Source organism: Eptesicus fuscus, chromosome 1, assembly GCF_027574615.1.
Source record: "Eptesicus fuscus isolate TK198812 chromosome 1, DD_ASM_mEF_20220401, whole genome shotgun sequence".
NCBI lineage: Eukaryota > Metazoa > Chordata > Mammalia > Chiroptera > Vespertilionidae > Eptesicus > Eptesicus fuscus.
The window spans coordinates 7,682,454-7,700,202 of NC_072473.1; the positions used below are offsets into that span (position 1 = coordinate 7,682,454).

Consider the following 17,749-nt stretch of genomic DNA (forward strand, 5'->3'; position numbering starts at 1 on the left):
CTCAACCTCAGCACTATTGACACTTGAGGCCAGATAATTCCTTGTTCTGGGAGGGCTATCCTTGTCACTGTGGATGCTTAGCGGCATCTTTGGTCTTAACCTACTAGATGCCAGTAGCATCCCCACCACCAGTTGTGACAATCAAAACTGTGTCCAGACATTGCTCAATGTCTCCCGAGGAGGCACAAGTGCCCATCACTCCAGCTGAGAACTACTGAGTTAATCTAATTATCTCTGGTCAGTGATCAAGTTTGTGTTCTATTGTGTTTGCCTGTATGTGTTAATTTTCCTACAATAGGAATTGTTTAAAAGCAGCAACAGAGGAAACAATAGAAGAAAACTTAAAAAATGTGTCAGTAGGAGAAAAAAGAACTCAAACCCTAAAATTTTTCAGAAAGCACTTTTTAAAGAAAAAATGTCATCACCAATAACTAGTAATATGCTCTTTTGCAGGCCCCAACCCTAGGGCTCTAGCAATCAATTTGGTAAATCAGGATCAGCACTAAAAAGGGAAGAATAGAACAGAAAATGTGAGACTGCAAAATAAAAAATAAGAGTATATTATTTCACAAAAGTTTTTCCCGGTTTATTTGTATGTAACTAGTGTGATATAAAATGTATTTATGACTGTGGGTTGTCAAATACTTTTGAAAATCAGATTTATGGTTACTGAATATTTTAAGTTATCCAACTTTTCATTATTACAAATAACCCAGAGTAGCAAGAGTTGGCTTGAAATGAGTTAAAATCAAACAGTGGGGGAGGGGAGTCCTCAAAATTCTGAAAAGCAGACAAATACAGAGAGCTCAAAAACACACAAACATGGAGCAAAATGATTGCTATGTAAAAACAAGTGACCAAGCACATTAGCCAAATTGTTCCTTATCTATACTAATAAAAGGGTAATATGCTAATTAGACCGGACGTCTTCCTGACAAAGCTAGGGGCGTGGCTGGCCTGCAAATTGCCCTTGGCCCCTTGTCCTGGCTGGCCCCACCCCCCAGTAGGGACCCCCACTCCGATCTGGGGCCCCCTTTCAGGGCAGGCCACCTGGTCAAAAATTTTGCACCAGGCCTCTATCCTATATAATAAAAGGGTAATATGCAAATTGACCCTAATGGCAGAACGACCGCTGGACCAGTCACTATGAGGCACACTGACCACCTCTTGGTCCCTTTCCCCAGCCGGCAGGCTCCGATCGCCTAATGGCCACCAGTGGTGGGGGCGGGGCCAGCAAGCAGGCAGGAACAGCTGACCTCTCGGTCCCTTCCCCCAGCTGTGAGGCACTGGTCACCCGATGGTGAACAGGGAACAGGGGGTGAGTGGTGGCAGGGGGCGGGGCCGGCTGCAGGCAGCTGGGGAAGATGGCCCTGTTCACAGGCCAGGCCTAGGGACCGTACCTGCGCAATAATTTCGTGCACTGGGCCTCTAACTATAAAGTGATAGGCAAGAGTTGTTCGCCCTTATGTTTTTTCTGTATTTGCGCTTCTATATTTTCCATTTTAAGGATTAACGTAATCACACCTCACTTATACAGAACTTGTTCTAGCAGACCAATGAAATTTACCTATAAAAAATTAAAATATGGCTCTGGCTGGGTGGCTCAGTTGATTAAGAGTGTTGTCCTGTATACCAAAAAGGTTTCGGGTTCAATTCCAGGTCAGGACACATACCTGTCTCTTTCTCTCTCTTCTCTCTCCCCCCGTTTGTTTCTCTCCTCTCTCTCTCTCTCTCTCTCTCTCTCCCCTCTCTCTCTCTCTCTGTAATCAGTTTAAAAAACCAATATATCCTATGGTGAGAATTAAAAAAGAAAATTAAAATATGCTAGCATAAAAGACTACAGTCTGGCCCTAGCCAGTTTGGCTCAGTGGATAGAGCATTGATTGGCCTGTGGACTGAAAGGTCCGGGGTCAGTTCTGGTCAAGGGCACAGGCCGGGGTTGCAGGCTCAATCCCCAGTAGGGGGCGTGCAGGAGACAGCTGACCAATGATTCTCTCTCATCATTGATGTTTCTATCTCTCCCTCTCCCTTCCTCTCTGAAATTAATAAAAATCTATTTTTTCAAAAAAAGACTACAGCCTGGTTAAATTTTAACCCAATCTAAAAGAAAAAGGGTTAGGCTTAAAGGTTTTAACATAAACAGTGGTAATTGTAAAGGATTTATAGGAATTTGTCTAAAAAGATTTACACCAAAATGCTTTTTCCTGCTAAATGATATTATATGTATTTGAAAGTATCTGTTTTAAAACAATGTAAGATTCTTGAGTTTCAATAGCATGCCAAAATATTCTTAATTAGTAAAGTTTTAATTAAAAAACCCCAAACTTCATATTAAAAGACAATGTTATTAAATCCTTCCAGAAGTACTTATTAAATAATTCTAAATTACAAAAGATTTATTTTTTTAAAGAAATCACTTTTTCTCCTAAGACTCTTACCTTTGCATTTCTTAATGCAATCCAACAGATTACCACTTCCACAAAAATATGGCATAGTACTAAGATATATCATGCAGGCCCAGCACTAATTTCCATAGAGCACCACTTTCTAGACAGGCAGATTAACAACTGCAAATCCAATAAATCTATTCATAAAGTGGATCACCTCTAAGTAGAAGCAAATTCATGAGAGTAATGCTTGCTTTTGGTACCTCACTTATTTTCATTTCTCAGGTTGTTTCAGTGAGAAACAATACCAACAGCAAACAAAGCTCAAAAGGAAACCCCCACAAATTTCAAAACGATGCTGTTAGTATAAAAAAGAAAGGTTGATACATCTCAAAAAGCACTGATCAACACCATCATGCATCTACCGCTGAGGGTTAAAGCCCAATGCCCAGTAGTTAAGTCTGGATCTTCACGGATCAAGCAAGGACTTGGTATCATCTCGCGTGCAACAGTCTTTGCATAACACTCCATTTTATCCATGCCACAAAAATGGTAAATTTAGTAGTTACCAATAAATAAGTTGGGGGTCAAAGGGACTAAAGTCTTAGACTGCTCTTTATCATAAGATATCCTCAGACAAACCTCCCCATTCTTCATTCTGGCTCTATAAAATTAAGGAGCAAAGAAAAACTGTTAAGTTCCTTACTTTACAAAGAAAATGCACTCTATATTTCCTTTGTTATACGTTAATAAAATGAATCCAACTGTACCACTCCCCTTCTCACCCCCCCTCCTAAAAAGTCTAGCTTAAAATAGATATTTAATTGGTGTGTGTAGGGGGGAGAAATGTTCAAAGTACAGGGAAAAAAAGAATGTCAATTTAGTAATATCAGCATGTCGCATTTTAATTTTTAAAAAATCTAGTTAAGTACCAGTGGCATGTTAAGAAAACATATTTTAAATTCCAACAGTTAAGCATTAAAAATTGGATAATGGACAAAATTTTCTGGGCTTTACCTCCAAATCTAATTATGTATTCATAAAACCGAATATCAAAAGGAAGAAACAGAGTTCTTCGGTCTAGAATTGTCAAAAGTAAAACCCTTGTTTACTAAGTAATTAAGTAAAATAAAAAAGGTATCTTTATTACTTAATCACAATGTCTGATATGTTAGCAATTATCAGAGTACACATTTAAGTTCTCATTATTAACTATAATATGCTAATCGAAAATCCACTTTATCCACTACTGTCTACCCTGTTTGCCTACAGAAGGACTACCTAAATAAACGAAGGACTACCTAAACAAACTACATGACATTTACATATTGGGTAAAGGGAAACTTGAAAGAAACTGTCCTAGAGAAAATAAACATAATTAAGGATAGAAATGTATATTTCACAAATTAAAAAGGACTGAAATCAAAATCATTTCTGATTTGCATATATCCTGAAGCCATCTTTGGTGTTAGAAATAATTAATTTAAGGAAAAAAACCTGACACCAAATAGAAAAATCACAATACAGTTGACCCTTGAACAGCCACCTAGTGTGGAGGTGGTGATATTAGGGCCACTGACACCATGCAGTTGAAAATCCAAGTATAACTTTTGACTCCCCCAAAACTCAAGATGTCCCTTAGTATCCTCGGGGGATTGGTTCCAGGATCCCTTGTGGATACCAAAATCTGAGGACAGTCAAGTCCCCTACATAAAATGATGTAGATCAATGCATCTAGTTGGTCCTCCACATCTGGGGACTCCCAATGGAGTACAGGTATTTATTGGGGGGAAAAAACACCCACATATAAGTGGACCTGCATAATTCGAACCCGTGTTGTTCAGGGTTAGTTTTACATAAAAAACTAGGTTAAAATCCATTACTTAGAACTTTTACAAATTTAAGACTGCATTTAGATAAGTGTCTTTACAGCTATAGACTAAATGAATACTACACCCCAAATTATAAGACCAAAAAAGCTACTATAGATCTAGGTGTTTTGATGAATGCAACAAGAAATGATCTGAAATATATGATTTATATCTATATATCCAATTTAAAATTCCAACTATTAATAATTTGGAAAATGAAGTTTCCAGTCCAAAAAGTAAAAGATGGCATTGGAAATCTACTCTGTTCAATACAGAGAAATGTCCAGGAGAAGGATGAATTTTTAAAATAATATTACTGAGGAACACAGAAGTTGGTGTTTATAACAGAATGTTTAAAATATACATACCATGACAATACACAAATGGGGGTAAGGGGAATGATGAGCACAGTGGTTAAGACTTCACACAGCTCTGCAGTCTAGGAGACCTGGGTATGGAATCCTGGTTTTGCCAGCTGCTACCTAGGGACTAGTTACCGGACCCGATAAGCCTCTACTTGATTTGTTGCAAAGGCTCACATGACTCTCAGGGCATCCTGAGGATTAGTATAGGATGCCTCATATTCAAGTGCTCAATAAGCATTAGCTATCATCATACTTCTCTTGTTGTCATGGTGTCCATATAAAAATGTTTTTAAGCAGTTTGTGGAATGATTTTTCTCATCTTATTCCACCAATTATATGAACAAAATGTTCAAATATTCTTCCAGAAATGTAAACATGTATCATGTTTCAACATATAAATGAATCCATTTTAGGAAACAAGCGTCTTGTCACCTCTAGATTTCATGTGACAGTATGTTGGTGAATAACCTGAATAACAGGTTAACCCGTTAACCTGAGGCCTTACTCCCCATATAGACTGTAGCTTGGCTTCATAATGGCCTTAACCTGCAATGTATTATAACTCACTCTAAATTCATAATGGACCAGCCACCTTCTACCTTCCCAAAAACTGAATGGCAAAATTAAGAAAAATGATTCACTCAGACAACTGATTAGAAAATTTCTTAATGTACTATCACTTTTGTTTATGTATCAAAAAAATGTAAACATTGTTATAGATGACAAATAGGGCCAAAGCTCTCTGCTAAAGAAGAAACTTTGTTATTTTTTTAAAACTAGGGTGAGATGAGTAAGAAAATTTTATGCACGACTATAGTCATACTATGATGTCTCTCCATTCCTACTTTCCCCAATTGAAGATATAAAAATACTACTTCAAAAAGGGAGACATTGCTTACTACTATAATACTTCATTAGGGGAGAGACACACACACTCACATACATTCTCTCACAAATAAATATGGACCTGTAATAACTTTTTTATCAGCTAGTACATTACTTACAATATATGCTATAAAGTAAAGTTAGCATATTTGTCATACTGTAAAGTCTAGCAATTTCCCAATACAGTTTAAAAAAATCCAGGTACAAGGAGATATCAATACCCTAAACAAAATTTTCCAGAAAACAACACATTAAAATTAAAAGCTTAACTTCAATAACTTTAGAAATGTTTTAAAGCAAATATAATTAATCAGGAAATGAATTGGAGGAAATACCAGGATCTGATAGAACAGGCTATAGTTCCATAATAATGAAATATGAAAGTGATCAAGGGAAGGGACAAATATAGAGAATCTCCAATTCTTGATTCTGACCTAATTTTTAGAAAAGTCTGATCCGTGAACAGCAAAATAATGAGTACTAACCCTAAAACCAACTTAACAAGAGCAGACTATGAGCTTGCAGTCAGCACACCTGATGTTAAAAAAAGATCAAACTGTACACACATGGAAGAGGAGCTATGCTCATTTCACTACTGAATAGTGAATGGCATCAGAGCAGCTAATAAAATGCTTCACTTTTGCAGGTATCTTAACCACTGTCTTGGTAACTCAAGATCACTAAATGTATAATGCATTGTCTCATATTTTATATATGTGTGGCCCAGATGATGTCATCTCAACTTTGAGCAATTCCCACAGCTGACACAGTCAGTGACTGATGCAGAGGGATTGTAGAGGTCAATGGCTAAGAAGTTATAATGGAGAAAAAGAGATATACCCTTCTGTTATAGCAGAAGTTCTAAAAAATTGGATTTAAACAAAACATATGAATAAACAAAACAAAAAGACCCATACATAAAAAGAACAAGTTGATAGTTACTGTAATAAAAACATGCTACATTTGTTATATTGAGTAGTCCCTTCTTCTTATGCTATAAGCTTTGTTTGATTAAAACCACAATTATCACTAAAGCATAATTTAACTTGGTACCTGAATTAAGGTATCATTAAGTTTTTAGGAAAAGCTAGCCTTATCTATGAAATTTTAAACTTCAGAAATCAAAGGTACAGAAGCATCAACTATACAATTAACCCAGAACAACTGTAGAAATTAGAACAGAAAGGAGGTTTATTAATGGCTCTAGTGATATCAAGGCAAGATAATAATGTAGTAGCTTGACAGAACATGGTTTGTTCTCTAAGAGCAAAGAAAAGTACTTTTCAGTTAGTTTTTCTAACAGAAAACTATAGGGTTCTACAAAAAGTGTAATTATAACACTATGATTTACTTGGCTACATTTGCACTTAATGGACATGAGGTGAAAATATGAAATTTGGAATGAAAATGCCATAATCTCAGTCAACTCCTGATTATCTACATGAATGAGAAAAGGGGTTATCTTAAGTAATTCAGAACAATGGGTGGAGAGTTCTCAAATTACTGTTAATATTTGATGAATCTTTTCCCTTCTTAAAGTAGTCTGTCTTATAAAGGTTTAGACTCTAGTTTTTTGAGGTCCAAAACTGGCCATCAATATGACAGACCATTTTCAAAGTAAATGATCCATCCATAGATAATGGAGTTGACATGACTGACATATTCCAATCAATAAACTGCACACAGACACTGCATGCCGAGCATGCTTCAGAGTAATTTCTGAAACTGTGTAAGAATGAGAGAAGATGACTGATACTTCTTAACAAAAGCAAAACATGCTAGTGTCTACAGAACTCCCAGCTTACCTCCTGCAGCAGATCGGCCTGCTCGATTGCCTTAAGGACATTTTTCTTAGATGTTTCCTGAACTTCCCCTCCCAAAAGAAACTCATCCAAAATAAAATAAGCCTTCTCGAAATTAAAGATGATATCAAGCTCACACACCTGAAAAACAAAACAAACAAAAAGTAATAATAAAGCAAAAGATAAGTATAGTGAATAAAATCTGACCGGAGTGAATCCATCTAAGTTCTTTCTAAAAATGGCAATCTTGTTAACTAAGCATCATTGATTTAGTCAGTTTAATTTTCAAATCTCAAGTACTTGAAAACACAATGCTTACATGCTAAGTCAGACCAACTCTGCCTGGGCAACTTTTCTACTCATAAAAGCTGATTGAAAATACCCATTTCCTGGGTAATGTGATTATAACTGCCAACAAAATCTAAATTCTTCACTAAGCACTTCTATATATTACTCTTTGCAGTTGGACTCCTTTCTATTTCACTATTTTAAACCTCATTCTTAACACCATAATTAAATGAGTAGGTCTTGTGGGGTCAAGCAATTTTGGCAGTTAACTGATTGACTAGGCACACTGACAAAAAATAGTCCTTCTTTCTCTCTCCCACAGTTACTTTCAAAGAGTCAGAATCCCCAAGACAATCAAACTTGTTATAGAAAAGATTAAAGAAACAAAACTGTGGCATTCGATTCCCTAAAACAAAATACTACTCACACTGCCAAAATACTTGTCAAGTAATTCCACGTAACGATGAATTATTTCCAGGGTAATTAGCTCATTGTCTTGATCCTCAATAGCACAGCAAAAATACAGACTAGCGTATCTGTAACAAAAACAATTTAAAAAAAAATTTACCCTATAATCATGGTTCCTAAATATATTTTCATATCCTATTGTGAAAGACCCCATGTTTATACAGCTTATTTCCTCTTTTACAATAGTACAGATTAGTTTTTTCCTGGATTACAAATGCAATAAATGCCTAAGAGAAAATTTGAAAAGTATAGACAGGCAAAAAAAAAGAAAATAATAATAATCATTCAATCACATAATCTAGAAAGAGTAACTACTTTGCTCTTCTTCCTTTCAGGCTCTTTCCTATGTAGATACTAAAACATAACTGACCCAGGTTGTTCTGAAGTTTACTTAATTAAAACAAAATGCACTGCACGACTAATTCAAAGTACAAGTAAACAGGGAAGAATATAAACTCTCCAACTGAAGGGCTTATTGATATTGAAGGTATTGTCAATGTGAAGTCAATGTTCTGGAATGTTTTGTTAAAGTGTAATATACACACAGAGAAGAACCCAAGTCATAAATGTAGAGCTTAATGAGTTTCCAAAGTGAACCTGCCTGTGTACAAAGCGTCCAGATCAAGAAACAGATTACTGCCCTAACCGGTTTGGCTCAGTGGATAGAGCGTCGGCCTTCGGACTCAAGGGTCCCAGGTTCGATACCGGTCAAGGGCATGTACCTTGGTTGCCGGCACATCCCCAGTAGGGCGTGTGCAGGAGGCAGCTGATGGATGTTTCTCTCTCATCGATGTTTCTAACTCTCTATCCCTCTCCCTTCCTCTCTGTAAAAAGTCAATACAATATATTTAAAAAAAAAAAAAACACAGATTACAGAACCCCCTCTCCTAGCCTCTCCAGGTCACCACCTCCCACCCTCATGGGTAACTACTATCTTGACTTCTAACAGCATACATTATTTTAAAAGGGAAGTTTCTAGGATTGTGCAACAAACCCCAAGAAAAGAACAACAGCTCCAAGTTATTACAGAAGTTAGAGAAAGAGAACAGAGGAAACAGACCTCGCCTCAATTCTTCCGAGTTCTCCCCTGTTGAATTGAGGTCTAGGTTATTCTCCCTTGACGGAGTAAGGTTGATAAACTCATAGTCTCCTCCAAATTAGCATTTTAATGGTTATACTTAACCCAAGAAAGCCAAAACTTATTAACATACAATCCTTCAAGGCGTAGCAAATGACCAAGTCCTTGAGGAGGATTAAAAGAGCATTTTCAAATGGTTTAAGCCTATTTAAGGGTTTTTAAAAAAAAACAAAACACCTAAGACATTCTAAACAAATTTCAATTGAGATTGTAATTTTCACTGAGTAGCATTTAAGTGATTTTTAGAACACACAATGGGCAATTTACTGCTCAAAGCAGTAATGCAAATATATAAATGAGCACAATCTCAATTCAATGAATTCCTGCTCTTCAGTGTGAGGATAATTATTTACATAACAACCTACTAATTTCAATATTATCAAAAACATCTCATCTTATGTGATCTTTCAAACAGCAAGCATCATCATCCTTGATTACAGAAGACAAAAAAAAAAAAAAAAAAAAAAGTCCAAGAATACAGGACCTGGTAAGTGGTTGTACTGGGACAAGAAATCTGATCTTCAGACCTTAACTCCAGGCACTTTTCCACCTACCATACCAACATCCCTTGTCATACAAAGCATGGCTTTTTGCCATATTCATTCTACCTGACTTCTATACCTAGTCAGTCATTTAAAACGGTGTAGAGGCATTTGAATGCGTTCATTTATTATCAAGAAGGACATAAGAGGGCACCACCTCCAACTTGAACAAAGAAGCTTCTCCCTCTTTTCCCAGCACTAACCTGTGTTTATCTGTTTAAAATGCAATGGGATATTATAACTCTCCATCCGCCTGAACCCACGCTCACCAAAGAGAGTTTTGAATTTGGGGAAGTGGATACAAATGACACATTAAGATGCCCTGACTTAAGAAAACCAAAGGATAAAGGAACTGACATTAAAAATGCGCAGATTGAAAACCAGACATGACTAGATAACATGAACAGAGTGCTAAATGATTCCATTAGAAAGAATTTACTACTAGTTTTGGGTAAAAATTTTTAATTATAAGATTTTTCTTTTTTAACTTAAACCAGTCTAATTTAAACTTAAAAATATATTCTTTGCCCCCCACCACCACCACCATGAGGATGCAAAACTCAACAGTGACAGTGGAATATTTAAATTAATATAATGGAAGTATTTGGCCAAAAGAACTTTAAATTTCATCTGGTAATACCCTACAGCTACCAATATGTTAACAGTAGATAGGAATGCAAAACAAAACAAATCCAAATCAAATCCACAATCAACTGAAGTTTTCATTGTATTCAGTAGCGAATAAAATAGCAGCCCTTGTTTTACACCATGTACTAATGGTATCAACTTCAGAAGAAATAATCTGTCTAGTTTGTGGATAATAAGAACAGTTACCTTCTGTTGAAAGGATGTGAGCTTTTCAAACTTAGTTCTTTCTCATTTGTCATAATTTCCAAATAAAATAAACAGCTCCAGCTCCCTATGTGAGTAGGTCTTCCATGAAGCCATTATATAGCCACTTACAGGTAAAATCTTTGGAACATTCTATAGTTTCAAAAGGCATTTAAAGTTTCAAGAATGCATAGTTGTTATTTTTGTTTCCTCCTTTTGTCTTGTTTGCTTCAATATATCCATTGCATCAAATAGACTCAATGAAAAGATTTTTTTCAATGTTACTATTAGGTAATCTAATGCTTGCATGGTCTTTGCTCCATAACCACTGTACTGCCTCTTTACTTAGAAATAAACAGCATTTTAACACTAGTCAAAGGTCCTCAATTCTATTTACTTCTAGTATTTCTAAACTATTAATATAAATATCACCAGACTGATGCGTCTTAAGCACCAACCAGTAATATTTAAAAAAAACACACACAAAAACTCCACAACACATTATCTAAATGTTTGCTCTTGCTCAGAATGGTAAAAGAGCAACCAAATTAAAGTAATTCTTTATTGTAGATGAGCATCTAGTTATCAGGATTATTATAAGGTACTTCTTTCCAGAAAGCTTAGAGGAGAAAGAGAAACAGTAATAACGGGTAACGTTCATTGAGTCCTCATATTTTACCATTTTAAACCTCACAAAAACCCTTCCAGAGACACCATTATTAGTTGCATTTAGGAGACCCAGACTTAATTGAGCAACCTCCCCAGGAACAGTGATTTGGCTCCAGAGCCCAAGTTTTATATTAAAAACTACAGCCAGGAACTGTATTAAATAAAGTAACCCAGCATCTGGCAAAAATTAAGACATATTCAAAGCAAAGCAAATTTTAACAGCTTTGAAGAGAGATAAAAATTGTTACAGTGATTTAGTAAAAGATTACCAAGAGAACCTGAAGTGTACTCCCTATTTTTAGAAATGGCTTTAAAAAATTGAACAATGAGCTCGTTTTGTTCTCTTAGTGCATATTTGTAAGTCTGAATTTGAAGTAAAATTAATAATAGACTAGTAAGAAGAAACGTATGTTTAGTTATTTTTAGCGAGTGGATTAAGGCTTACTCTAATTACTGGCACTCAGAGAGCATCTGAAAGTGCCTATTCTTACATTCAAAACACATGACTGCTCTGCAGTCAGCTAAATATCAGCTGATGGTGGGTGAATGTAACTAAATAAACTGTTCTCTATACCCACGGTGTCATTAAGATTCTTTTGTTAGTAAAGAAAATCAATACAGTGCTCTTCGAGGAATTCTCAAGTTAGTAATTTGGAGACGCATGTATTTTTTAATTTTAAGACTTTAATCCAGCGCCTCTTCCATAACATGCTGCACAAAATAGGAATAAAAACAGCATAGTGTTCTGTCTTCAAAAGATCTCAAGGGCATTTATTGTAGAGATGAGGAAACAAAGGCCAAAGACTGGTTCAAAGTCACAAAACTAGCTAATGGTACAAGCGGAATAGAACTTGAGTTCTCAGACGTTCAGATTTCTTCAGCTCTACTAATTTTATCCTTACTTCTTTCCCACCACTCCCTCCTGACAGGGGGAATTGTTATGCAAAATGTTCAGCAGGGATAAAGTGGATGAGACTGCTTGAGGAAGAAAGACAGAAAGCGAAGTGCTAGTTCAGAATTTCTCTGGAGCTAAGTGGTAATTCTTTTGCCTGAAAGGTCTTCTCTTCCAGCTGGACTAGGGACAAATAATCACCTGTTTATGTGAATAAATATGTCCTTAGTACAATGGGTGTTTTCAGTATGCATAGAAAAACAGATTAAATTTAACTTTTGGATGTGCATTTTGTCTTGATAAAGCCTTTTTTTTAAGTGCACCTTTTATTTATAGGAGCTTGAGGCAAGTATCAGAGTCAGGTTACATTTCCCTTTATAGCCTTTAAAAGAAAATCAGTGGCCCAACATGGGTAGGCTGAACACTGCCTGTAAGATCACCAACTAGCGCTTTTCATCCTTCTGTTTAACAGGCCATTTCCTTCCGCTGCAGGAATCTCCATTCCTGGGATTCATTCCCTTGCTGGTATTTTCCTCCTCCACACGGGGGACTCCTTCCCCTATCTAGAAATAAGCTTGCGTCTCTCACATCTTTTTAAAAACCCTGTCCCCCACTCCTATGTTTATGGTTGGTTACCACCTCTTCTGTCCTTCAGAGCAAAGCTCCCCAAATAATCTATACTTACTGTTTAAATGTCTCCACCTCCTCACCCCATTTTTTGGAGAGAGCTCTGTCTTTTGTATTCCACTGAAAATGTTCCCACAAAGGGCACTGTATGAAATGCTCACTGTAAAATCTAATAGTCTTTCTTTACTGTAATTGAACTTTATGCAACATTTGGCACCGGTGACTCTCTCCTCTTCTCCATGTTACTGACCCTATGCTTACCTTCTCCCCCCTTTTCCTCCTACTTGAATGTTGGGGATCTAACACATTATGCCTAATTACCCGCCCCCCCCCAAAAAAAAAAAAAAAAAACTTCCATGCCTATGCCTACTCCAAGAAAACTAGGCATCTCCAAATGGAAGTCACATAGGCATCTCAAAGTCAACTTATCTACCACCTCACCATTCAGCCTGTCGGTGGAACTAGAAATGTGGAATCCCTTCATTCTCTCCCTTCTTTCGCTGCCCTCCCACCTTCTAGCAGTGACCAAGTCTTATTAAATTTACCTGGGTGACAGCTCTTCCCACCTGCTGAGCACACAGCAAGAGGTCTTCTTTCAGGAACTCATTATAATTCGGTCTCCAAACAGATTCCCCCCTGTTTCCAGTCTCGGTCCTTCCCCCCACCCCATTCCCCAATTACAAAGAGCAAATCTTTTTTGATCACTGTTCAAATCCTTTGCCCCCAAGCTTAAGATTTGAGCTGTAGCTCCTATGTCAGTCTCGAACTAGCATATGACCTTGGACAAGTCACTTCTCCCAAATCCTCATTTAAAAAAAAAATTGAAGTTTGATCAACAGTAGTAGTTTTCAAACTCGGGAACCATCTCCTATACAGAGGGTAGGGGCCAAGTGATTAGGGGTACAGGATCCCAGTCTTTATTCTACAAGAGCACCTCCACTTCCACTTGTTTCATTTAAGGTTCTATCGTTGGGGCAAAAAGCTTTTTTTTTAATCATATAAAAAGTAACATAATTTATATGTCAAGTTACCTCAATTTAAAAAAAAAATCACTTAACTAGATATTCTAAGACATTTCCCAGTTCTAAAATGCTATGTCTTTTCTCAACAAGTACTAAACCAAACACTGGATATAAAAGCACCCAAAGATGACTAAATTCATTTTATTGGAGAAAAGAGTCTACAGTATTTTTTAAATTCTCAGTGTCTTATAATCTCCCTTACTTCCTCCACTATTTCCCCCACAATATGCACCATCCACACTTGGGAGTGGAATACAGGAAAGCTGCGATAAAACCCAGATTTCTCTTCAACCCTCCTCGTAGTCCATATTGTTAGTTCTCTACACATCCCCCATAGAAGAGAATTTTTCACATGCAGCAACCCTTGTATCTTAAAAACAGTAAATTATTCCTAAGGGTAGAGAAATAGGGAAAAAATAATTATATTTCTTTTTTAACATGATTAGAACAATCTTGAGAAATTTATTTAAGGTATTCAGAGTTTCAGATGCTAATAAAGATATAAGCATTTTAAAAAAAGATTAGTGTTAAAATTTTTTTACTTTATTCTTGGCAAAATTATCTATCAGATCTAATCACACCTCTACCACAGCAACAAGTATACATCAAATCAATAAACACTACTAATAGATCCTGTATACACACAAAATTTTTAAACATTTATAGGACTCGAATGGTCTATGTATTCAAGGTGTTTAAAGTGAATAAGATTCTAAAAGTCAGATGAAAGGCATGTCAATTATCAGTCATTACTTTACAGATAGAAGCGGGAGGAAATGCTTATCTAAATTCAGAGAATTACTCACAATTTAAAATACTGATTCTATTTCCCCCTGCAAAGGGATGAATTCACTGAATTTTTCTAAAAAAGATGACTAAGACTTTAATTATACAATTAGTTTTAAAACAACATCCCTGATTTTATCATGTTAGCCTGGGTCATAAAAACAAGTTATTTAAAAAAAAATACAAAGCTTTAACTTAAAACCTTTTTCATCTAAATCTTTGTTAATTGTTCTCTCTCAAAAGTCTGCAATTTCCAGATTACAAATGACCAACATCTGATTCTGCTATTTCACCTTTCTGAAAAATAAAAATTATACCTCTTGTAAACAATCTTCAGATCTCGCCACTCAAGAAAGCTGCACATTTTAGGCTTCCGTGCTAAAACGGTTTGAACAAGTTCTCTTGTGATCTTTTTCTTCTCTTTGTCTGATAGTGGGACATACCATTTCTGCAGCCGAAGCTTTCCCTGACGACTAAAAAGCAACATAAACTGCATCTGTTAAGATAAATAGAATCAACATTACATGCAATACTTTGATTCAATAAAGTTAAGATTAAGATGACATGTTTCACAGAGAAGCTTGGTGGGCAGGGAGTTTGACTGATGAACGATTCGTAGCCATCAATATTTCTCTGCCAGTTAAAATAGCCAGAAATTCTTGTCGAAATATATTCCCACCAGATGCCGAGCTCCCCACCCCACCCTGTTCCAGTTAAGTTTGGAGTCTGCAGAACAAAAAGAAAAACAGGCATTAAGTTGAAGTGAAAATGTTGTGGTAAAAGAAAGACAATTCTTGCAATTGAAGAAACGATTGTCTATCGGTGCTGTACATTCCCCACTCTCTATATGCATCAAAAGAGAATTGTTAACATCAACTGGGTTAGGTACATTTGAAAGAAACAGAAGACCTACTATTTTTCACCCTTAGGCTGTTCTTGTTCCAGGATGAATTACTTGTAGGCAGGCTGCTATCACTTAGAATGCTTTCTTCAGTTTATGCTTACATAGTTTATTTTTATTTTTCAATTACAGTTTACATTCAATATTATTTTTATGCTTACATAAACAAAAGATCTAAAATATTAACCCAAAGTATCCCATAAACGCACATTTTCCTTAATAAAAGCCTAATTTTATGTATCCCTTCTCATCTCACTTCTTAAAAATTCCAACATAAATACGCACACGATAAAGTGCTAATGTATTATGAAAGGGAACATAAACCTTTAAAAAGCCCAAATAATGTACATCCAGAAACATTATACAAAATACTTCATTTAAAAATTTTAAAAATAGCATTTACAGATGGAGTGGATGCTGAATTCCAGTGTATTTTACATGTACTATGTTGTATATATTTATTTGGAGTCTGCAAATCTGTTGATTCAGACAGGCATTTTTATTTCTTTTAACTATTCTAAGTTCCTTTAATAGTGTTACTGCAAGTAAAGAGTCCAGCCTGATTCTTAATATTCGCCACACCATCTTGAATTTGAACATGGGGTGGGAGAATTTACCCAACCCATGTAGAATAAAATGGGTCCTACATTTCGCTAAGAAATTATTGTCGCTTTTTGTACTAATCCAAACAGGCATCAGCAAGATACTCAGTAAGGTATGATGCAGCAATTTAACTTTATCCAAGTTAAAATTGGCTTGCTGCACCTCACTTGAAACACTTCACCGGCACAAAATTAACGAACAGTATTTGTGGAATCGCAGTGCCTCCCATCCAAGTCCTGTTAAGAGAGCGGCATTCGAAGAGGACAGCAAGCAAAGCATCAACTGGACAAACGTTTAATGCAAGCCCATTGCCAGAACTTGGGAAAGAACAGACCGGTATTCCAGGATCTTGGTGGCCAGGAGGGGGGGGGGGTTGCTTTCGAAAAGGAGTAAGGGCTTCAAGGCTGTCTGTACCAGGGTTCTATATCCCCCTCCCTAACACTTTATAGGACGGATAAATAATTCACTCTTTAAAATAAACGATGTGCTGATACGGGACAAACAGCAAGAGACAACTATTTTCTCCCTCTTGTTAAAAACAATGCTTTGATTTTGCCGCCAACCATAGGGCACCTCAATTCCTCGAGACTGGTACGAAAAACAACGGGCTCGGCCACGGAGCAGGCTCGGGGCCAGCGGTCCTCTGTCCGGCCGCCTCCGATGCTTCCCGACGGGGCCGCACTCCATCACCAAGCGCGCCCCGGCGAGGTGACAGGCGAGGAGCGGGGCAGACAATGGCATCCGCCGCCGCGCAGGGGGCGCCCAGGGTCCTCGGCCGCCGCCGCCCCCGGCCGCGGGCCCCTCCCGAAAATGCCCCCCAAAACTTGAGGGGCTTCGCGAACCACAGGTGCCGCGGGGCCGCCGCGGCGTCCGGGGCTGTGACACCCCCCCCCCCCCCCCGCATCCCGGGACGCGGACGCGGAGAGAAGTGAGTTGCGGGGAGTCGCGCCCCAGTGGCGGAGCGGGCGGGCGCGGGGTGGGGTCGCGGGGCGCGCGCGGGGCGGCTGGGGGCGCGCCCACCCTCCCAGCCCACTCCCCGTCCCCGGCGCCCCAGCTCGTCCCCCGGGACTTACGGCGGCAGCGGGCCGCGGGCGCGGCGCTGCTCTGCCAGCGGCGGCTGAGGCTGAGGGGCAGCCCCTGTCGCTGGGCTGAGAAGAAGCCGTGGTGCTCGTGGGGAGGGGACCCGCTTAGTGGAGGGAAGGCTTAGGCGGCGAGGGGAGGGCGAGCCAGCAGACCCCGCCCCGGGGGCCGGGCGAGGGAGGAGCCGGGGCTGCGGCGAGCGGAGGGGCGGGCTGGGCGGCGCGCACCCGGCTGCCCAGCACTAGCCTGCAGCACCGGAGACAGCGCAGCGGGCCGCACGGAGCGAGGAAGCCGATTGGCCAGGTCTCTACCGAGAGGGGTGGTCTGGACCGGAAGCCGGGCCACGTGACCCGGAAGCGGCCGCCGCCGGAACCGGCGCGACTGCGCACTCCTGCGGGTTCCTTCGGGCTGCGCGCGCGGGCGGCAGCCCAGGCGATTCGGGCGGTGGGAACACAGCGTTCCACGTACCCTTTCTCGACCCCACCGTGTGGGGTAGGGAAGATCTGGACCGCGAAGAGCCTAGTTCGAGCTCCGATAACTCCCAGTGGCCCCAGGGGGTGGGACGGAGGCGTGACAGCTGGTGATGATGGAG

At 38.8% G+C, this 17,749-nt stretch overlaps 1 protein-coding gene across 6 annotated transcripts in view; it reads right to left on the reverse strand.

The window, feature by feature from the left end:
* The window catches only part of AP1S2 (adaptor related protein complex 1 subunit sigma 2), a 28,256-nt gene extending 10,966 nt beyond the window's left edge, over positions 1–17,290 (reverse strand). For 3 of the 6 annotated variants that reach the window (XM_008154932.3, XM_028130305.2, XM_028130306.2), the window contains exons 1-4: positions 17,151–17,289; positions 14,891–15,069; positions 8,026–8,134; positions 7,314–7,451 (exon numbers count right to left, since the gene is read on the reverse strand). In XM_008154932.3, coding sequence (XP_008153154.1) covers positions 7,314–7,451; positions 8,026–8,134; positions 14,891–15,069 — 426 coding nt within the window. In that variant the 5' untranslated portion in view covers positions 17,151–17,289. Of the gene's footprint in view, positions 1–2,949; positions 3,052–7,313; positions 7,452–8,025; positions 8,135–14,890; positions 15,070–16,121; positions 16,269–17,150 lie in introns of those variants that run through there. The other 3 variants (XM_054720525.1, XM_008154933.3, XM_054720515.1) reach the window with 3 other exon arrangements.
* Between the last annotated feature and the right edge of the window lie 459 nt (positions 17,291–17,749).